Here is a 23,275-nt window from a genome sequence, read left to right on the forward strand (position 1 = left end):
CCCTTGGAACGCGAGTCCGACTCGCACTTGGCCGGTTTTTTTTTCATATCGTACGACTATTTTCTAAATGTCCTGTTATTGAAAGTAATTAACAATAAAAATAATGAATTTGGTCATATTTTATTTATTTCGATAAACGCAATAATTTGTGTGAGACACGCCTTCAAAGTGATGGATTTTTTTTTCTGGATACTTTACAAGAAACTTGATGCCAAAGTTAGGACTGCTGCATAACTTCAACTATATTGCTACGGCATTAGAGTGAACAGAAGGAAAATATCCGACCTTAAGTTAACAATAACATAATTATGACAAAATCGCTCTGATATTCCGCGTGGTGTGACTAGAACAACTATTCCTTTTGTTGCGATTTTTAGTCCGATCATCCCTCAGGCAAATTAGAGCTAAATTGAGATTCTCAAACTTTAATGACTCAGCCGGGGAGCATTCTAAGATGGTGAATTACGACCGAATATACATAGGTTATTTGCAAAAAGGGCTGGAGTCACGTAGATATATTGTCTTATCATGTGTTAGTTCTTGTGTTCTTGTCATTACGTAAAACGTTCCTATCCCTTTATTACGATCCGAACTTTTGAGAACCGCTGAATTTTTTAAGCGCCTGTGATTAGTCCGATGTTCGGCAATGGGAGAAGTCCGGATCTCGGCCTACAGACGTCCCAGGCGTAAACAAAGTATACAAAATCTATAGAAAATTTGCTAAAACTATGCAATAATTAACTTAAAAAGCAATAAAAGGATAAATATTTACCATAACGTCGAAATAAACTCGAGGAGGGAAGATCGGATCACCATAAAATTCGAAAAAATACTTTTTTTAAGCTCCCGGCGCACACGCACACGTGCTGAGCGATGGCGTAGCAAACTATGTTGCCATCAGTGAACAATATCGCTTCGTTTGCGGTAAATTCTATGCATCCGGTCTTATGTCACATCCGATCTTAGGCGACCCTACCGTAACGTAAGCGTGATAAGTGCAACGATTTTGATAGCACACGCAGTGAAAGTGTTATGTTAAACGTCAAACCTCTTTGAAATTATGACGTATAAATAACACTTGCACTGCGTGTGCTATCAAAATCGTTGCAGACTTATTTTGGTCTAGCTAGAGGTAGATATTTTGATTTTCTCGGTAGGTATGTCTTCTGAGTTGGTTTGGTGAAAATAACTATACCTAGGTAGTTGGTCAAACCAAATTGGCAGTAAATAAGAACAAACAAAACAATAAGTACTCATCCTTTTCTTTTGGGTGATAGTACTAGTGTAAGACAAAGATAGTATGATTCTCTCTGCCTATGTTTGAAATGAGACAGTCCTTTGACAAACTATATACATTTTGGCTGTATATTATTTAAGCACACTCCTGCTTCAAATAAACAGCCAACATTTCCGGGTTAATATTAGGCACCGTTTTTACCCAATGAAAAGAAACTAGTAAACCACAAAAGAAAGCTACTCGGTACATACGTATACATTTAATGGTTTTTTTTTCTTTCATTAAAAACGGCTTTCTCAAAGAAAACTACAAAACTGCGTATAACAATGACTTACAAACAACAACAATCTTAACTAAGATTGGTAGACTTTATACCTTTACTATAAGGTTTAAAATAGTTAACACTAAACGATGCGCAATCGATTTTGGTGTTTACATGACTACACGTTCTTGGCAACGACGTTGTCAACTGCCCCCAAACAAGCCAAGGCTCCAAATAAGCGAGACGTGTGAATACTATGGAAGACGAAAAGGGGAAGGAGGACGCGGAGGATTGGAAGATTTACGAGGCCCTGTGCAGCAAAACACCAACTGAGGTGAGTGGGAAGTGAACCTATGGATTTTTGGAAGGATATTGCATAACTGGATCTGTTTAACCTTTAAATATCTGGCTGTAAATAAATACATGGTGGTTCTCGCGCCTGTTAACGGAGGTACAGTCGCCATCAGATATATCGGAGCGGCCGAGGTGCTCAAAAATATCTGAACACGCACCTAGCGCCTTGACAATAGAGGCGTGTTCAGATATTTGTGAGCACCTTGGCCGCTCCGATATATCTGATGGCGACTGTACCTAAGCTATATTTAGGTAAAAAAAATATACAAAATAAATAGTTTTAATTGTACCGTAGCGTAGAAGCAGAAACCTACCTACTTACTTTCAATTTGTTTCTAATAGTTTTTTCAACATAATTATAATACGTTATATATCTACAATTGTCAGATAGGATGGTAGATTGCAACATTTCAATGTCAATTAAGTGGGGTAGGTATCATAATAATATATGAGAGCTCGAGTTGTAGGTAGTACGATATAAAACTATATAAGTATATAGTTTTAACAAAGAAAAAATATTAAATGATTACACAAAATTAACATGATCATAAATAGGTTGCCCATTGTGTACCATTGTCTATGACAATGGCACGCGCTCAGACTCAATGGTACACAATGGCCGACCGCTGCCTTAAAAGGAACAATGGCTTTTGTTTAACAGATTACCGTCTTAGACGAAATAGTTACTTGTGCAACAAGAGAGGAAAGTTGGTTTTCCTTGCGAGTTTTTTAGTTTGAGTCCCGAGAAAGCGAAAGATTCTATAATTGAATCACGAGCGAAGCGAGTGATTCTAAGGTAGAATCTTGAGCGTAGCGAGGGACTCAAAAACACGAGATGTAAAATAACTTTGCTCTCGTATTGCACACATAATTTTTCACCTCAGTAGTGAGAACATATTAAAGGTTAAAATGTATTTCGAATTACACAGAATAAATAGAAAAAAAAGTATTATAATATATACGATACGATACGAGACGAGACCGGACCGGACCGGACCGTACCGTACCGTACCATACCATAAAAAAAATGTAATAAAAGTATGAAGTTCATGGCCTTCACTAAATTAAAATGCTACATTGTTTCACTCCCTGGAGTGAGGAAAGTCGCACTTTCCTCACTCCAGGGAGTGACGAAAGTAGGCTTGTTCGAGCTGCTGAGGTGAAGAAGTCATTTGAGAAGATGCAGACTATACTTTGGTCGCTACAAAGTATTTGACCCTGAGTTTACATTAGCACATCCCCTGCCAGCGACCTGCTATAGGCGGATTCTCTGTCCGTAGACGCTTTTCGCTACATACGGTTTTTCCCGTGTTAGGCTACGCTCGTATCGAGTTGCTCGCGTTGGCAGAGAATGTGTTAGGTTGAGCAATTTGCCAATAGATGACGCTCATTTTCTACTTCGCGCTGTTAAGGTTTTTCCTGATTTAATGAGGACCGGCCCAGTTCAGCCGCTCAAACTAAAAGGCTGTTTTTAGGATTCCGTACAAAAAAGGTAAAAAAACGAACCTTTACCTATGGTGTGAGTGCGACGCTGTCCGACCGATTTTTATTTACCTATTACTAGCGACTCGCCCCGGCTTCGCACGGGTGAACAAATTATATATAATAGGTACCTGAACCTTCCTCAAGAATCATTTTATTGATTAAATGAAAACCGCATGAAAATCCGTTCAGTGGTTTTTGAGTTTATCGCGAATATACAGACAGATAGACGCAGCGGGGGACTTTGTTTTATAAGGTGTGATTAGTCAGCAATCGGATAATTCAGAATACTTCTGAACGTCTGAATTCCGGATTTGGTATTACCTGAAACCTGAACACACCTTTAATATAAAAACATTAAGGTAGGTAGGTATATCTCATTAATTTCATTAATTTATTATTTTTATAGAATGCTCCTGGGGCCCGTTTCTCAAAAGCTTGTAGCTTGTTATACAAGTGGAAGTCCCTTTCTAACAAAAGCTGTCAAAAAGTGACATCCGCTTGTATTATAAGTTACCAGCTTTTGAGAAACGGGCCCCTGGTATAGCTTATGCAGTGGTAGGACTGTTTAAACCATACAATATTTCGCACCACGAGCACCACTGTGCGTCCATAAGTTCCTTCATCGAAAATATATACCTCATTTAGTAGCTTTAATGCTATATACTCGTACCTCATTACATATATGCATAGATAAAAAAGGCACTGCACTACTTTAAGTAAGTAATCCATCATATGTTCAAACGGTACCCGTCAGTTAATCGGTACGAGCTACGTTACTGTATCGGCATTTCTTCAATAAAGCCTGCGCTTTTTGCTAAATCAATTATGATCGTACTTTTACTACGATGCAAAGTAGCGTGCTAAAGACCGTACCATGCAGCGATTTCCCTGAAACCATACAGTACGTAGTTATAAAAGTAGCTTAACGGAATTCGTTTTTCCCTTTTGTAACGTTGTCGATAGCGAAGCTGCTTAAGTATGTACCTGCATAGAAACCCCATGTCGCGGTCTTTATCTGACAAATCATGTCAACAAAGTCATAATTTGTTTGGGCGGGCTTTCCTTTTCATGGTAAAGAGAATATCGTGCCTTACGTGAGCTTGAAATAGAAATAAGGGTCACGCAAACTTTTTAACGAGAAGTACGGCTTAGTAGTTGTCTTCTGCTCGCTTGGGTAGGACTGTCTGACGATAAAACCTCGCCATGGCATTTTGTAAGTTATTAGTGTAATTATAGTGCGACTGTTAGCCTATTGAAGCCTTCGATGAATAATTTATAGTGAACTTGTACAGATGGACGCGGACGTGGGGAATGACGTCGTCACCGCCTTGAGGAGCGATCTCGCGGGGCTGCAGTATAAACGAGATAAATTGTTATCAGAAGTGAGTATGCGATATCGGTACATCAGGCCAAAAGTATGACAACAAAAAACCTGGCGCTGTTTTGAAGTTTTTTTTATCTACCTTGTGTTGCCATTAAGAAAGTTTTTTCCTTTGATGACTTCGACCTTAAACATTACCTACAATACTCGTACCTACGTGCAGCTTGAAGGAAGTAGCAATAGTTATTTGTGCAATAAAAGAGGAAAGTTGGTTTTTCTTGCGAGTGTTGATTTTGAGTCTCGAGAAAGCGAAAGATTCACGAGCGAAGCGAGTGATTCTAAGTAAGAATCTTGAGCGCAGCGAGGGACTCAAAAACACGAGATGTAAAATAACTTTGCTCTCGTGTTGCACACATAATTTTTCATCTCAGTAGTGAGAACAAATTAAAGGTTAAATTAAAATGTATTTCGAATTTGTAATAGACCCCGAAGTATGAAGTGGCAGTTCATGGCCTTCACTAAATTAAAAAGCTACTTTTTTTTCACTCCCTGGAGTGAGGAAAGTCGCACTTTCGTCACTCTCTGGAGTGAGGAAAGTCACACTTTCCTCACTCCAGGGAGTGACGAAAGTAGGCTTGTTCGAGCTGCTGAGGTGAAAAAAAAATTAAAGTTGAAACAATGCAATCCTTTTTAAGTATTAGTTATTATATTAGGTACGTTCCTTAAAAAGTTCACATTCGGCTTGTTTGCTTAGCACGTACCTATGTGTACTTTAGGTTTAAGAGTTTTTCTCATTATCCAACACAAAATCGGATCTGATGCCTCTGAATCTCTGATGATTAACTAGGTACATTAATATCGAACTGATGTTTAGTTGATAGATCACACATGAGGTAGTCTAAGCTAAACAGAGCGTCGACGCTCTGTTACGGCCTGGCCACGACATTAGTCTTAAGCGGCGAGCGATTGCGGCGGGCGGCGCGGCAAGGTAGAGAGCATGCCATGACTTCACAGTAGCGTTGGCGGCATCGAGTGTTTAATGTGTTTAAAAATGTGTTTGTCAAAAGTGGCCCTTCAGTGCCTCGACAGCAGGTCATATTTCATGAGAGATATTTTAAATATAAGAGAAGGTGTGCACGAACTTAATAGACGCCGTTATAAGTTAGGCGAATTTAGAGTGTTGTACGAAGAATATAGAAAGCATCCCTCAAAATATTACGAGTATACTAGAATGAGTGTAGCAGCAGGAAAAAATATTTTATTTCTTCCCACAAACTTTTAATTACGTGCCGCAACTTATGTTTAGGTAGTTTCGACATCCAAATTGCAGGCCTATATATATATATATATATTTCCGTGATAAAAAGTCCCGTGTCCATTATCGCGCGCGAATATTATAAAAAAATTTGTTCTACGATTCACCGCCCGATGTGTATAGACTGCGGGCCAGGAACAGATTTCCATGACCAATCGACTCCCGGGCGAAAACTCGTATAGTGGTTAACGGCTATGTATTATGAACCCTCGTGAACGTCAGCTGCCGCTCCGTTGTTGGGTTGAGGAATGGCAGCAAATAAAGTCTATAAAAAAATTTGGTTATCGCCTCCCGCTTGATACTTTGTCAGATAATAGTTTAGATGCTATTGTGAATAAACAAAATCGTCAGCCGATTGTATCGCTGTGGAAAGATCGTCAGCTGGTCACATGAACATGTAAAAAAGAAAATCCTTTTCAGTCATTGGCGTTATCGTCTCCCGTTTGATACTTTGTCAGATGATAGTTTAGATGCTATTGTTAATAAAACAAACCGTCAGCCGGTTGTATCGCGGTGAAAAGACCGTGTTACGCGTTTCTATGGCTGCCATTCCTCAACCCACCAACGGAGCGACAGCTTACGTTCACGAGGGTTCATCATACATAGCCGTTAACCGCTATACGAGTTTTCGCCCGGGAGGCGATGGCTGATGAAATTTGCGCCTGGCTCGCGGTCTAGTAGCCGCGTTCCTCGCGCCCTCGTGTTTGTTTACACCGCCCGCCGCGCCGCTCCCCGTCGCCGCCGGCCGCTCGAGTAAATTCGCGCGAGTCCAGCGAGTCGCTGCTGGCAGCGGCGGGTCGTGGCCTCTCTCTTAGCTGGGGTTACGACTACGAGTAGGTACAAAGAGAGACGTATCAAATCGATATGAACTTTGGTCGTTGCCATATCGGTTTTCACTTCCATACTGGTTGAAGGACATTGCGTAGGTAATTATTGCATTTTACTGCAGTCTGCTTCAGCACTGGCAGATAATGTGACTGAATTGTAAATTCTTATCAGGCATTCGAAACGTTTCAACTTACCTATTTAAAATAACGCATATTTAACCTATTCATTTCTGTATTCTAACAATGTTGCAGGTCAGCGATTTAAAGAACCAAATGCTTTCTCGTGACCAAAGAATTTTAGAGCAGCAGGTGGAAATCGACCACCTGCGCGAACAGAATGCCAGGCAAAACGCGGTCATATCATCTCTTAGAAAGAAAATTCAGGACCTCGATGAAATACAGCGTAACCTGCAAGCTGCTCAAGGGAGGAGCGACATGACAGTACAGACTTTACAGAGGGACAATCGCTACTACGATGATAAAATAAAAGACTTAGAAAAGAAGCTTCGCACTCTTGAATTAGAATGTCATAACGAAGAGCAGCAAAAGGAAAATGCCCGCTGCCAGTTTCATGATCTCGTGCGTCGCTTGTCTGCTGCGTTGGACGCTGAATTCTGCGACACTACCCACACCCATTCCCCCGAAAGTCTTATAATCAAAGCGGCGGAGTTGGTGCAAGAAATAACAAGGCTCAAAAACAAGTGCATAAACACTACGGAGAACTTGTCGAGTGTTGAGCAGGACTTCAGGAGTTGCCGGGATGCGTTGGAAAGAGCTAACGCGGACAAAGACATGCTGCAACGACAGGTGATGTACCTAAATTAATAAATACATTTATTTACATACAAGATATATACAGTGGTACTACGTAAACGAAATTAATAACTAGCTTAAATCTAAAATAGGCCCTTGAGGCATTGTACCAAGGATGCTGGCGGCATTTCCCCGCTGTATCGCAATGCTGATACGTTGTGCGAGAAAGCCGCCAGCTCTTCGGTCACCAGTTACGTCAACCAGACGCTTCGCGATTTCTGCAAACAACTTATGCGCGCTGGGACCCCATGGACCTAGAGTTTCAACTCCAAATGGAACGAAATGATACTCTCTACCGAGGCTCTTATATTTATTACGTTTTAAATTAATTGACAATGTAACATTATTTACGAGAGACTCGAGACCGTTACTCACTATAGTCTTATTCTCTTAACAATAAAGTCGCGTCAAGATCATTTTGAACACCTCGCCCGCTTAGCAACTTCTGCTGCTGACTATTTAAGCAGACATACTTCTTAGGTACCGACAGCTCGTTGGATTACCAGTAGCAATGCGCTACCGCACACAAAATTGATATATTTGTTCTTTTAGCATAGATGTCTGCTTACCAAAACTGAATTGTAAAACTACTAGGTGACATCTCAGCTACTTGAGCTGGAGCGACTACGGCAGGAGAAGGAGTCTCTGTCCGTACAAACAAGAGTCCTAGACCGCGAGCTGCACGAGGCACGCGAGAAGCTGTCCCACTGCTCCAAGAACCTGAGCGTCGTCACCGACAACGTCAACCAGAACGAGTCCATGATTGGGCAGCTGAAAGGTGGGTTGTTATTAAACTGACAGAGGACGCCATTGCAAAGTGGATCAACGCCATACTTGTAATCAGCCATGACATTTGACTAGGGTTTAAGGATTGGAAATAATTATTCATATCAAATTTCATAGGAACTTGTTACCATACTAAGTTATAACCGAAAAACGGAATATCCTCATCCAACTATAAGTACGGCGTCGATCTACGCACTAAGGGCTGCAGGAGTATCTGTCCGTAAACAAGAGTCCTAGACCGCGAGCTGCACGAGGCGCGCGAGAAGCTGTCCCATTGCTCCAAGCACCTGAGCGTTGTCACCGGCAACGTCAACCAGAACGAGTCCATGATTGTGCAGCTGAAGGGTGGATTGTTATAAGACTGGCAAAGGACGCCTCAGCCGCTGAAGCGGATCACAGTGTAACATGGCAAACCTGGATAGTGCAGCCACCGCGCGCACTGGCCGACTGTAAAAAAAAAATTAAGCCATTCGCCCGTCTTTTGTTTTTTCTCATAATTTTTCTCTGGGAATTTTGTTGCAAATAACCCACAACTCTGATTACTAATATTTATTTAATGTGACTCCATGCTTATGTGATTTGTGTTAAAAGTATTAATACGATAGTAATACGAGGGCTGCGTCTAATGCAGGTAAAATTTGTATAGTATTAAGTTTATGTTTAAATTAAACCTAATCCAAGTCTTATTTGTACGTCACTGGTTTTTTGTAACTGAATGAGGCTTGGGTTAGGTTTCAACCCGGAAACTAAGAACGCACGATTGTTGCAGCCCTTTCTTTTGGTTTAAAACTGAAGACGCATGATTGAAGCTATTTATTTTCTGGATATTCGCTCCTGAAGTTTTTATCTGCTTGCGCCTGGTGACCCCGCGTAGCCCGCAGTTGCTACTACCGCTGCGGAAATTCATCGTTCGGCTCGACGAAGATTGGAAATCGAAAACGTTAAGGCCAGTGACGATATTTTATTGGTTTTGACTCGTGTACTGACAGAAATTAGTTTAATTTATTGTACATATTTTATTATTATATTGTTTTACTATAAGAACCTAGTTTTCATTTTCTACCGTTCTAGTTAGCCGGCTACAACAGTGGATAAACTTCATACTTGTAGTCAGCCATGACATTTGACAAGGATTTAGGGATTGGAAATAATTATTCTTATCGAATTTCACAGCAACTTGTTACCATACTAAAAGTTATCATCGAAAAACAGAAAATCCTCATATCCATCTACAAGTACGGCGTCGATCTACGCACTATAGTACTACGCTGTCCGTGCTCCATGATTGTGCAGCTGAAAGGTTTTGTTATAAAACTGGCAGGTAGAGAAAGGAGTCGTTTTAATATAAATATGTCTTAAAATATGTAAGACTGCATCACCACGCATGAAAAAACAGCCATTGGGAAATTCATTGAGGTTTTAACCGTATTCTCGTGCAACAAAATATACTAAATTCAAACAAGATTTCTAATATTTTTTACGGCTGTTATCCATGCCCACCACAAAATATACCTCTAATTTATTTTCAAGAATTATCTATACCACATTTGGTCTTACCGCGATTATTATAACTAGCGTATCCATGTGTCAAATTTACTTCAAGTTCCGCCTCCAGGGGAGAGGGAGAGTAATTAGGGGTGAATTAGCCGCTTACTGACACAGACCGAATTCCCCGCAGGCGAAGCCGCGGGCACAGCTAGTAATATATAATCCGTACACGGCGGGAAGTTGATAACTTGATAACAAAAATTCTAGTAATTTGAACCTCATGTAATTCTATTACTTATAAGTTAAAATTTCTTCAATTTTATATCTCAAGTTATCAACTTCTTCCCGCTGTGTACCTTATACTTGTAAGTCCTTAAATTAAGCCATTTATATGGCTCAAGTTTCTCAGAAATTAGTGAATAAGTACCATACGAAAATTTTCATCTTAAATTTTTTTTTTCAGAGGACCTCCGTCATCGCGACGAAAAATACCAAAGATTGCAAACGGAATTCCGCAACACGATGGAGTCAATCGCGATACTCCTGAGCTTGCCGACGCGGTTCGTCGAGGCCCACGAGAGCACTATCAAGGACAGGATTAGGGAGATACTGAGCGACAACAAGGATAAAACTGTGGTATGTTAACACACATTACTGATCAATGGTATACTTTATCTCGGTGCAATAGAGTTTAGGAATGGTAGTTATATCCCTTCAGATGGCTTTATCATAATTAGAGCTGTTGTAAGTGTTGGGACTGTAACTTTCTGTCAATTAATTATATTTCAAAAAGATTTCCGGCTGCGGGAGTTTGTCACTGAAATTGAATCGAAATCTTATTGCTTCAGCTATGATGTAAAAATCTAGGTCAATAGTTATAGTTATTTGTTATACAAGGGTGCAAAGTTGTATTTTACCCGCGAGTGTTTAAACACACGAGAAGTAAAATACATTTGCACCCGTGTGTAACACAAAACTTTTCCCCTCACTATAGCAAGAAAAGTGCAACATCCACAGGCGTTACATCATCTTCATCACTGGAATCACTCATTTTTTTACGATATTATAACAGAAAACTCTGGAAGTTGTGTTACGTATTTTTACGCGAGTCGATGAGAAAAGTTTTTAAGTAAAAAACTTGTTGACAATGTTGACATTTCTGACGTATAAAATGTCAACGATGCGTTTTGAAATTTCATCGACTCAACTTGTGCTTTCAGAATTATATTTAACATCATTATAAAAAAACAAACGTTTCTTATAGAATTTTATGGTTTATGACCTAAAATCATTAAATAAAGCTATATTTGGTATTTTTTATTAGATTCTCAAACCATTTATTTAATGATATTTAATATCGAACGAACCATTATCATGAGCGTTTTACGTTTTGTTATCTGTCAAGCTACTTAAACACGCTCCGTCCAAGGTCAAATTACTTTCCCCACTAGTGGATAAAACGCGTTTTTCCCCGCTTGTTTTGAAGGATAAAAGACAACTTTCCGAGCTAGTGACGGGAAAAAATATTTATGCTACTTACATGTACTACTTACATTACTTTACTTAGTACCTATTTTAGTAAAAATCCAAATCCAAGTGATTTTTTACCTCTTGTTCTAGCAAATCGACGCGCTGCGCGAGAAGTTAGGCATGGAGTCGCAGCAGTTCAGCCGCGCGGCGCACGCGCACGACCAGGCGGCGACCCGCGTGCGAGTACTGGAGGACGAGCGCAACATGCTTGAGGGCAAGGTACCCTTTACCTTTCAACTGTGTATCGTATAGCAAATCGACGCGCTACCCGAGAAGCTAGGCATGGAGACGTCGTCAGGGGGCGCAAATTTGGTGACTGCCCCGGGCGCCATATCCCCTACGCCCTACGCTCCTGGATTTAGACGCACTGCTGCATTAAGACGATTTTCCGTACTCATATAAAGAGAAGACAGGTGCTGCGTTTGCCAAAGAATAGGGAGCCTTGGAACAGTCCGGGTGTATATGTATATATATTATGATTCCTTGCTCCTGTGGGAAAAACTAGATAGGAGAGACGAGCCGAAATATTTCCACCAGATTATCCGAGCACAAGCCCACAAGCTCTTTATTTCTTTAGAACCTTACCTAAGGTAAGTATGTCTTTTGTTCTGATACGTACTTTTAAAGATATATTTTCTTCCATAGGTGCACAAGCTTGAGGCTGAACTGGCAGCTCTCGAGCTCACCAGGGACAATTTACGCAAGGACAAAGCTAATGTAAGCATAAAATTAGGAAGAACCATAGACAAATTTAAATTATAGACTTCTAATCTTTACACAAAATCGCGTTCTACCGAAATTAAATGTTTACTTGCATACCTTCTTATATTTCAAGTCCTGGGTCTTTATGAAGAATGAGTGACAAATACGGAATGATACGAAATAAACGAAAAACGAATGAGACGATCGATGCTGATGCCCTTTGAACGAACAATTTCAATATCATGATCTCGCTTCAGTTTATCAGAATCGACCTGCACCCATCATAAACCAGTTCCAATCAACTTTACTATTTGTGTTAAGTATATGACGTACTATCTGCAACATTTAACTGAACATAGGTGGACCTTATAAAAGTTATAACTTTCCAATAAGGTTAATAATTGGTCACTTTTATTCACACGGAAATCGCCAAGGCGCTATTTTTTTTGTGAAATAATGGATTATTGTTACAGTTTGTAACATTTCTCGAGCGGCTTAGCAGGACGATGAATATGGACGAGCTGACTCAGGACATCGGTATCGAGCTGCACACGGACTCCATCATGCACCGCGCCGAGCAGCTGGCGAGGCTGGAGAGCGATAAGATTGTCGACAAGGTTAGTACTGCAGGACGATGAATATGGGTGAGGACTCAGGACATAGGCATCGGATGATCGGACACACGGACTCCACTATGCACCGCACCGAGCAGCTGGCGAGGCTGGCGAGCGATAAAATCGACGACAAGGTTGGTATATCTACGAGGGGCGATCCAAAAGTAATCATAACTGATATGTAAAGCAGCTCAAAATGCGCTCGAGTATTTAGCAAGAAGATAGGGTACGTGAGCCATGTAAGGGCGCACCAGAGAGCGGATCAGCTACAATAATAACGCGAATTAAAAGTTGCCTACTTGAAATCGGTCAGGAGAGCATCATCATCATCATCATTTTGAGGTAGTACCTAGTGACGACTTAAAAGCAATCCCAATAACTTATATTTTTTGCAGTGCTATTTTCGTTCGTAATAAATGTAATAATTTTTTCAGTTAACTTAATGCGTAGGTGCGGAGATTATAATTTGATAGGTTTAGTGAGATCATTTTCAACTTATAGCAGTGATTGCGGTTTCGTGATCGATCGGACTTTTGACTCACGTGTAAATTGCCTAAGTGCTCACAAATTCGTATTAATTTCATGCATACATTACCTCTGACCTACCTGCATATTTCGTTCTGACGTAAGACAAACTTACTACCTAGTTACCATTTTGTGATATTTTAACCATTAGCCAGGAAACGTTACTTACTAGTAACTAAGTAACCGGCAAAAAATCAAGATATAATCAAAATTCATATATAGATACTGCAATAAATATTATTAGTACCTAATTTGTTTCGTAAGGTTAATTCGACTCGACAAACTGACAGTAGATGGCATGACTACTATGTGGTAGTAATAAGGTGGTAGGTACTTTTGTAAAAGGTCTAAAGATGCGTCTACTTCTGGCGAACGCGCCTTGAATAAGCCAGTTTGTGAATTAAGTAAACTGCTCGCCTGCGAATTCGCCAGATCTGGACACACCTTTACATGACAATTTTCTAAATTGACAATTAATATTTTGTGTAGCTGCTATATTACGGATACTATGGCACGCTGCCTCGCCTACGCAGGGAGCGTTCTTTCCATGACTTGCCTTACCTTAAAGAAGTAAGAGACATTCCAAAAAGGCATGCTACACCAGGCATCGTATTTATTTAGCAATAATACTGACAGCTAATTAGAACTGAATTGGCACTTAATGACAACTATTTTATCTATGTTCAATCTATCACGCACAGTATGCAGACAGCACGGTGTAAAACCGTAGTAATGAGCTATCATTGGATTGCACCGCATTTTGTTTCTCTGTCAGTCAGGAAAAACGCTCTACCCCAAGCGTATTTTTCATGACCGAGACCGAGGCACATGACATGGCTACGAAAAAAACGCTCCGAGCGATATCACCTTACTATGATGGTTACGCTTCGGCCACTAACCGCAAGTGCAGGTTCGACGCTGACGCCGACCACTAAACATTGGTTGAACTTAAAACAAATGCATGACGGTCGGCGTCAGCATCAAGCGTGCTCTCTCGAGTCTCGGAGCGTGCGCTCCGTGTGGCCCTCGGGTTCGTTGACGTTTTACTTTAACTTCGCTCGGATAGATTTTTTCGTAATCGTGACATGACATAAGAGCGTCTCTACTACCATCGTCGTTCGATGTATCTATCGATTAGATTGGTCGTCAATTTTACTTGGTTGATGATTTGACGTTGATTGATCCATCGATCGGCTATCGATCGATTGAAGTGATAACACACTAGTATTAGCGGTATTTAGCGCATTTAAGTAGTCTGACAGTCTGACATTGTAATCATCATTCATCCATTTATTTAAGGATTACTTCGTTATATCAATACATCCACGTATGCAAGTTTACCTTATTAATTCTGTAAGTAGAATTTAAAGTCGGATGTGGCATAAAGGTGCATCTAAATCTAGCGAATGCGAACGCGCGCAATCTGAAGGAAAAAGGCGTGCGCACTTGCGGTGCATTCGCTTGATTTAGATATTCTGGATGCACCTTTAGCCGTACTATTTACGCCACCTAACGTTGCATGCTTTTTCACAGACGGCCGTGGTGTACCAGCTGCAAAGACGGATAAGGATCCTTAGGGAACAAATCCAAAGGAAAGACTTGCATCTGGACCTGTTACGGCGCAAACTAAGTGTTCAGGTAAAGTGGTAAATGGAAATGTTACCTACACTTTACAAGTTACAATATCTGTTATATTAATTAACAATTTGCAATGAAAGTAAACAAATCAATGTCAAAAACTTTAACAAATGGGACAGCTTTAGTATGTTTTTGACAGTGATTTGTTTACCGCCAAACATAGAGTAACTTATACTAGAGCGGTACTGTCATAGTAAATTTTGTAACCCCAGTAAATTCACTGCCATCTGTTGACACACTTTAAAACTAAAAATGAAGATTTATAAAAATACGATAAAATGTATTTTAATATGGATAAATGATTTTTTTATTTGCATTAATTATTTTTATATGATTTTGACCCATGTTCTTTCACTGGTATGCGTTAAAATTATAAATAACAAACGAAACAGTCAACGCCCTCTATACGAGTGTAGGCCAAAACTAGTGGCGCCATCTGATCGAGAATCAAATTATCGTGATTTTCGAGGCACGTTTTTTCCTTAGACTGTATCCATCTATTACGGAGTTATATCTATCTTTGCCGCCAAACTATGCGGTACAGCTACGAGTGGTTAGCGCATATTTGTAGGAGTAGGTATAGTACAGTGTCGTTTGTCAACATTTACGCTATGCTTTTAATACATACATACACATACATATAATCACGCCTATTTCCCGGAGGGGTAGGCAGAGACCACGGATTTCCACTTGCTACGATCCTGACAATACCTCTTTCGCTTCCTTCACTTTCATAACATTCCTCATACACGCTCGTCGGTTTCGGGTGCTCTTGACCCTTTCTTCAACGACACTTTTAATCATTCGAAAAATACTAGGAATCTCATATTTTATCTGATAATCAATGGGTTTGCGTAGAAACTTGATATTGTGAAACCGAACCTTCGCTTACTAGCTTTTCAGAAAAATCAAGAGTTCGAAACTCTTATAAACCGACACTGTGGTAGAATGATCCTTTAGCAAAATATTTTAAACCGTGTATATAAGTATCTGTAGTAATTTTACTTAAATGTTACAGTGTAATTCGAAACATTGTGGCTAGGCTGTTTTTGACATAATTTTTTGTTTTGTTTTTTTGTTTTTGTGTAATGTGGAGTCTTGCAAGTTCGCGCTTTGCGTCTCCTTTGACGCGGGCCGAAAAAAAAAACCGGACAAGTGCGAGTCGGACTCGCCCACCGAGGGTTCCGTACTTTTTAGTATTTGTTGTTGTAGCGGCAACAGAAATACATCATCTGTGAAAATTTCAACTGTCTAGCTATCACGGTTCATGCATGAGATACAGCCTGGTGACAGACAGACGGACAGCGGAGTCTTAGTAATAGGGTCCCGTTTTTACCCTTTGGGTACGGAACCCTAAAAAGGAGGTCAAGGCGCGAAGGCGTGAACAATCTGCGAAATCGACGCCATACTCGCGTTTGCGGCTTCGCGCCGTGATTTGCGCACGAATGTGGAGGGCCCTTTACATGAAGTCAAGTTGCCCTATCGTCTCGTTGTGTCCGCTAACCATCCGCTAACAAAATAAATACGATGATGTAAAAGAAGACACCTAAATGAGTTTCATTGTAGTAAAGTACGAGATATATGTACCTACTCAACTAAACAAAATCGTGCTAAACCCCATTGAAGCGTAGTATTTATTACAGCTCTTACACTACCAACTAAAAAAAAAAGATTTGAGGTCTGGGGCCCTATTCGAGATGCACAACTGTCAGTTTCGGCTTCAACATCAGTTCAACAGTGGAATGAATCATTTGTTCATCAACTGTGGAAAGTATCATTTGGTTGTACACCAAAACTCATTCATTGAAAAAATTATGCAACAAAAATCAACTTTGTTTTCTTACTACTATACGGTTTAAAATGGCTCTGAACTCTGCGTGGTTCGGTTTGGTTTCGTTGTCACCTAACTGTGGATTGCTAATGTCAAATTTACCTATTTGACAACACACGATTTCTTCCATTCAACTGAAGTTCAACACGAAACGTCACTTAACGCATGTCGAATACCGCTCCTTTCTTCTTACATTTCCGCTTCAACTCGTCACGATTTCAACCGAAGTCTCTCTATCAATGTTCAACGATGGAAAACAAATTTCGTTCGCGTAGTTTATTAAATATGTTTGACTTAAATGACCCGCGCGCAGCCTTGCCTCCGGGCATAACTGTACATCAGTGTATACTTCCCGGTCATATTTGTATAGATAGCTACCTTATGTATTACCTGCTCGAATGACTATGAGCTGCTAACTTAATTAGGTAGGTATACCGGTATATAGATGGATAGGTAGGCTTCTAATTATCAAAACATGCACGCATAAAACGTAATTGAGATCGTGATACGAGTTCGTAATACCTAATCGTAATTGCTTGATTTTTCTTCAATTTACCTATATTTTTGAGAAAACCTCCAATTGACTTCATATATTGATACAATTTCACGTAGATACTCGTAGACCGTAGTACTCATTGCAATTTTTACAGTCTTTTCATAGACACATTTGGCGCCATGTAGTTTATATTTGAAGTTATCGTTCAAAGTTCTAAAGTTTGTTTAATTTCTCAAATCAAGTGCTCGCTATTTTAATTTTAACCTACTGACTTGTAATCTCAAAAATAAAATCAAAGGGAATCGCGAAAAATTCACATCCGAGTAGAGCACCCGGGCGGGGCACGCTGCACTGCATGATTATTGTGATACTCGAGAGTGCGATTTATGCCATACATTATACCGAAATGTTACATTTAAGTCAGCCTGCACCTGTATGACCCCAACAGGAGGAGTCATCGCGCGTACGCGCCGTGCTGCAGGCCGAGCGCGACGAGGCGACAGCGAGAAGCAAGAAACTTGCGCGCCAGTGTGATAAACTGGCCGCGCAACTCAGCGATGCCCGCGCGCAACTGCGCGATCTGCACGCGCAGGTCGCTGACGCGGCAGAGTGTAAGGTTAGTAAGTAAATAGAGGGTCTACCGCGAAAATCGAAATTTTAATTTTAGATTTACGCAGTATGTCCTCTGACGCGGTCAGACAAGATAAGCGGTCAGTTTTTTTAATGCGGCAAATGGCTGAGGAACGCGACCGCTAATGTAGTTGGGGCTTTGAAGCTCATACGCGGGCAAACTTTTATCAGCTTAATAAGAAAATTCGGGTACATTCTGGATGGAGAAGATGATAATAACGGCTTTTCCATTTTTGTTTTGATCACCATCAACATATTTTAAGCAATTCTCAGCTCAGGATCATCTAAATGACCAGTAACAGCCTAGCCCTTACATTGTAACTAGGTGGTATCGACTAACGAGGAATGTGAATCAAAGTAAACACATTTTTTTAAACTTAAATATTCATTTATTACCCCGATTTGCATGAATAAATGTAATGTAGGAATAATGTAAGAGCAAAGATTAATGAATTTATACATCAACATCAATTGCCGTGATCTTATTCGTCGGTCTTGTCTTGATTTATGTATTCGATTAGACCAGAAGTTATGTGTATCATCATAATACGCCGAGTTGAATTACTGGTCTAGATTGCCAAGAATTTCCAACTAAAGAAGTACAAGGTAGTAAATTGTTGCTCCTTCAATACCTAATATCAGTAATATCTAGTAACTAGTAGTCACAATGAATCATTGGATATTGGACATGCAATTATATTAGGTACGGTCAGCTGCAGAGAAAAGGTACTACCCCTGCATACAACCTTCTATGTAGGGGTGGTACCTTTTCTCTGCAGCTGACCGTACATATCTTCCTTTAGTTGTTCTATTTTGAAAGCCTGGAATTTTCTGATCAACGACAACTTTTATAAATAAGTAGGTAGAATCTTAATTGTGTTATACTGTACACTACCGTTCATAACTATTTAGGCACTTGTATACAAAATCGACTTTCAGAATTATATCGCTACTAAGTCGCAGTCGGGCAACAGTTTTTTGTGCAGTTTACTTTTTTAAGATATATCGAGCTTCAAAATGATGTGCAGAATTTTCGTGTACATTGCCTATTTACCAAATGGCAAGCGTTAAAAAATCCATAAATCGTTTTCCAGTACAAAATCGTTTTATTTTGTATGAACTAGTACATAAGTAAAGTAAACTCAAAATTTTAAAGGATGTCTTTGGCAACAATTTGAGGCTCAATATATTTACCTAAATAAAAATTCAATCCAACATGTAAGTCATTTGCCTGCGATCGAACAGTATGATTTTGAAAATAATTTTTGTATACAATTGTATAGTAATAATTGCGGGTGCCTAAATACTTTTGAGCGTAGTGTAGACGTAATAACAAGAGACTCGATCAAGATTACTTACAAAGAACAAGTAGATTACACATTTAGGTAAGTATTAAACGTTTGGAAAAACTGCAATTTAAGGTTTCACAATACGGTTTGCTATCGATATTCTTCTGACGTAGAAGTAAAACACCTAGATGCCTAGCCAAGGTGACAACCGCTTGCGCTACGACAACGAAACGCTTTGTGTCTTTATCATTATCACTTTTCCATATTAGTGCGATAGTGACAGTTGCGTTTTGTTCAATACGGAGCGTAAACGATTGGCATGTTGGCTACGCACCCTGCTATCTGATTCATACCTAAAATATACTTGAAAGGATACCTACTTTAACAAGTTTAGTATTGGCCACAGATAACTTTGTTGGAGAGGGCGCGCAGGATCGAAGAGCTTCAGAAGAAGTTGGAGGAGGCCGAACTGCTCCGAGCGCGGTACAACCGTAAAGTCAATGTGCTCAAAGACCAGGTAGGACAATGGGCGTTCAGAAATCCATTATAATTATAAACTCAGATTTGCACGAAGGCAAACATGATCGTATTGGCGTACTGCTATATTTATCTATAGGAACATCATTGATCATTGTGCCGCAGAGAGCGTTCTTCGAATGTTTGTAGTTTATTTAAAAAACCGGTTAAGTGCGAGTCGGACTCGAGCATGAAGGGTTCCGTACCATTACGCAAAAAACGGCCAAAAAATCACGTTTGTTGTAGAGAGTTGTGAGGCTCCCATCACTTAAATATTTATTTTATTCTGTTTTAAGTATTTGTTGTTATAGCGACAACAGAAATACATCATCTGTGAAAACTGTCTAGCTATCACGGTTCATGAGATACAGCCTGGTGACAGACGGACAGACAGACAAACAGACAGACAGGCAGACCGACAGTCAGACAGACAGACAGCGGAGTCTTAGTAATAGGGTCCCGTTTTTACCCTTTGGGTACGGAACCCTAAAAAATAGACTTTTTAGTGACGAATAGAGTTTTTATACCTCCAACTAACTGGTTAGGTATAGTATCTTCAACTAGATGACATAACTAAATTCATTGTACCTTTAATTAGATCATGTCTGTGGCATTGTCTATTAAAATTGTATAAGCAGGTCCGGAACACTGGGGAGACTTTCGAGCAAGAACGGACCACATCAGAGCACCAGATCAATATGCTACGCGATGATCTGGCCCGCACCAAAGAAGCGCTTGCTGAAAGTCACAGAAGAGAGGCGCAGCTCACCAGCTTTAGGTATCCTTCTTTTCAAATTGATCTTTAAATAGGCGAAAGGCGAAAGGGGGCCTATAGTGCTATTAACATCTTGGTTTTTTTTGTTGCTTTAGGAACTCAATAGCGAAACTCCTTGGCATCCTGGTGCCGTCATCGGTGTCGGACTTCGAGATGGTATCCCGTCTGCAGAAGCTGATCGACGCACACCACGACTTCACCGTGGTGTCGCGTCGGTACGACGACCCGACACTGCTGCGGGCTTCGTCGCGCTCGCCGCCGCCGTCGCGCTGTCGCACGCGGACTCCCGACAGGTAGCACATCGAGATGGTCTCCTGTCTGCAGAAGCTCATCGACACACACCACGACTTCACCGTGGTGTCGCGCCGGTACGACGACCCGACGCTGCTGAGCGCATCGTCGCACTCACCGCCGCCGTCGCGCTGTCGCACTCGGACCCCCGACAGGTACTTCTCACTTTGAGATGGTTCTCCAACTGATTGATGCGCACTACGACTTCACCGCAGTGTTAGGTGTAGCGCTAATATGACGACCAAAGGCTGCTGCGGGTGTCGTCGCGGTCGCCGCCGCCGTCCCCGATACCACTGGTACCACTTAAAGATGGTCTCCTGGCATCGACGATTCGACACAGCTGCGTGCGTCGTTGCGCGACGCGCTATCGCACTCGGACTAAGTACTGATATTAGGTACCTCCCTCCTGTAGCTATATTTGTTATCGATTAGCACTGCAACTCGCAACTCTTCTGTCGGCGGCATCTAGACGGAACTCCTGGCGAGAGAAGATTCCACCCTAGATGCAGCTATCTTTGAAGACTAATAACCTTAACATCCGACACATAAGAATAAACGCTGTTCCAACGTATGGCGGTCAGCAAATATTATCAGCGCGTGTCGATAACTTAGTATAGGCTAGAGCAAGCGCTGATCCGGCGTAGATTAAGGGTGTAGAATTCTGATTACTGAACTATATATAAGCACCTAGTTAATACGGAATAAATCAGTTTAAGTTAACCCTTCAACGGTACCTTTCACTCACCCAACCACGTTCCCCTAAAGTATTGCAAACTGATCACTATTCAATTTGTGTTTGTTTTCAGATCACTCCGCTACGACGATTCAGGGTACGCGGACCCGGCATTTGATTTAGAGGACGACCTGTACAAGGCTCGTGCTGCCTTGTGACCGTCACGCTCCCGACGCCGCGCTCGCTTCTAAGCCCGGAACCTCTCCTCTCTGCACGAGTACAAGTTTGCCGACCGTGTCACGGATGGTACACGGAACCGGCCAATTTCATCTTTTAGCACCTTGGCACAGTGACAAGTTATACATATAAAAGCCGTACGGGGTCAACTGTAACAAGATACAAAGTGGCCCATAATTCAAATTGTTTAACTTACTACTACAGTTTTATCTAAGACTGTACGGCCATTTTCAAGCAGCACTTTTCCTTTAATAGGTAGTTTGTGGTTATCAAACTACATAAATAAAATTAGAAACAATTGTGACTGGTCGTATCCCTATAGCCTAGTATTAAGCTCATTTTTCATTACAAAAACATAGAAGATGGGAAAATATACCTTTGTAAAACTGAAATCCTCTTCAGTCGCATATTTCGTTCATAATTCCGCTAAATATTCTGACAGATGAAACTTGAAACACTTAATTCCATGTTTTATTATTTAACACTAGTGTTCTCGTTAAATTGATCCGTATTTTAACTTAGAAATAAACAGAAAGGTTCAATAACAAATTGCAGCGCACTGACAATGACACGGAGACTGACAGCTTGACAGGATGTCGAACTGACGTTTAGGTGCTCCTGGTACAATATGACATGCAATAACGTTTTTGATACTACATTCTGATCGTAAAACTTACGTGTAAAATATAGTTAAATCTTAATTTCCGGAAGTTGTTTTAAACATATTTGTTATTAATAAACATAAAACACGTTGAAGTGAGCGAAGAATTCGGAAATAAACTAAATTTATCATAAAGTAAAATAATATATCAGATTCATACGTAATGGATTTCAGAACGCACCTTCTTTTATAATTTGTTTGGGCTCCTCAAACTGAACTGCTATCTATGTGTGCGTGAAATGTGGATGTCGTTGTAAATGTCTCTGTCCTTCTAAAACATCGCGTGCGTGAAAGGGATAGATATCGGGGAAATCGACATTTAGTGATTGTAAACGTTAAGATATAGGCCGTAAGGATTAGTAATCACAATTGGACATATGACCTTCTTCTTGAGTCAAGCGCCGTTATGTGCCATGGGGCGAACGACCTCCTTCTCAATTCTGGTATCCTGGTACTTTTTGGATAATGTTTGTCTTAATAAGTCGCCTGTCGCTTGTCGCCGGTCGCCTGTCGCTTGTCTCTTGTCGCCTGTCGCTGGTCGCCTGTCTCTTGTCGCCTGTCGCTTGTCTCTTGTCGCCTGTCGCCTGTCGCTGGTCGCCTGTCTCTTGTCGCCTGTCGCTTGTCTCTTGTCGCCTGTCGCCTGTCGCTGGTCGCCTGTCTCTTGTCGCCTGTCGCCTGTCTCTTGTCGCCTGTCGCTTGTCTCTTGTCGCCTGTCGCCTGTCGCTTGTCTCTTGTCGCCTGTCGCCTGTCGCTGATCGCCTGTCTCTTGTCGCCTGTCGCCTGTCTCTTGTCGCCTGTCGCTTGTCTCTTGTCGCCTGTCGCTGGTCGCCTGTCTCTTGTCGCCTGTCGCCTGTCGCTTGTCGCCTGTCGCTTGTCTCTTGTCGCCTGTCGCCTGTCGCTGGTCGCCTGTCTCTTGTCGCCTGTCGCCTGTCGCTGGTCGCCTGTCTCTTGTCGCCTGTCGCCTGTCGCCGGTCGCCTG

At 41.0% G+C, this 23,275-nt stretch overlaps 1 protein-coding gene across 3 annotated transcripts; it reads left to right on the forward strand.

Moving 5' to 3' along the window:
* Positions 1-1,678: 1,678 nt before the first annotated feature.
* Positions 1,679-21,778, forward strand: LOC134743573 (coiled-coil domain-containing protein 170). 3 transcript variants are annotated; one of them, XM_063677113.1, is made up of 15 exons: positions 1,679-1,833; positions 4,631-4,720; positions 7,054-7,608; positions 8,209-8,392; positions 10,352-10,524; positions 11,509-11,637; positions 12,064-12,135; positions 12,594-12,737; positions 13,749-13,829; positions 14,793-14,897; positions 17,673-17,840; positions 19,550-19,660; positions 20,298-20,437; positions 20,530-20,727; positions 21,532-21,778. In XM_063677113.1, exons 1-15 carry the CDS (start codon positions 1,756-1,758, stop codon positions 21,614-21,616), a joined length of 2,313 nt encoding a protein of 770 aa, XP_063533183.1. In that variant the 5' UTR covers positions 1,679-1,755; the 3' UTR covers positions 21,617-21,778. The 3 variants fall into 3 exon arrangements, with proteins under 3 accessions (XP_063533183.1, XP_063533202.1, XP_063533193.1); XM_063677123.1 differs by lacking the exon at positions 1,679-1,833 and adding an exon at positions 4,123-4,551 and having other exon boundaries at positions 21,532-21,777; XM_063677132.1 differs by lacking the exon at positions 13,749-13,829 and having other exon boundaries at positions 21,532-21,776.
* The last annotated feature ends 1,497 nt before the right edge of the window (positions 21,779-23,275 follow it).

This window comes from Cydia strobilella, chromosome 1 (genome assembly GCF_947568885.1).
Source record: "Cydia strobilella chromosome 1, ilCydStro3.1, whole genome shotgun sequence".
NCBI lineage: Eukaryota > Metazoa > Arthropoda > Insecta > Lepidoptera > Tortricidae > Cydia > Cydia strobilella.

Coding starts and splice junctions, on each gene's coding strand:
- LOC134743573 (XM_063677113.1), top strand. CDS start 1,756: ATGGAAGACGAAAAGGGGAAGGAGGACGCGGAGGATTGGAAGATTTAC. Junction 8,393..10,351: donor CATGATTGGGCAGCTGAAAG/GTGGGTTGTTAT, acceptor TTTTTTTTTCAG/AGGACCTCCGTCATCGCGAC. Junction 12,136..12,593: donor TACGCAAGGACAAAGCTAAT/GTAAGCATAAAA, acceptor TTATTGTTACAG/TTTGTAACATTTCTCGAGCG.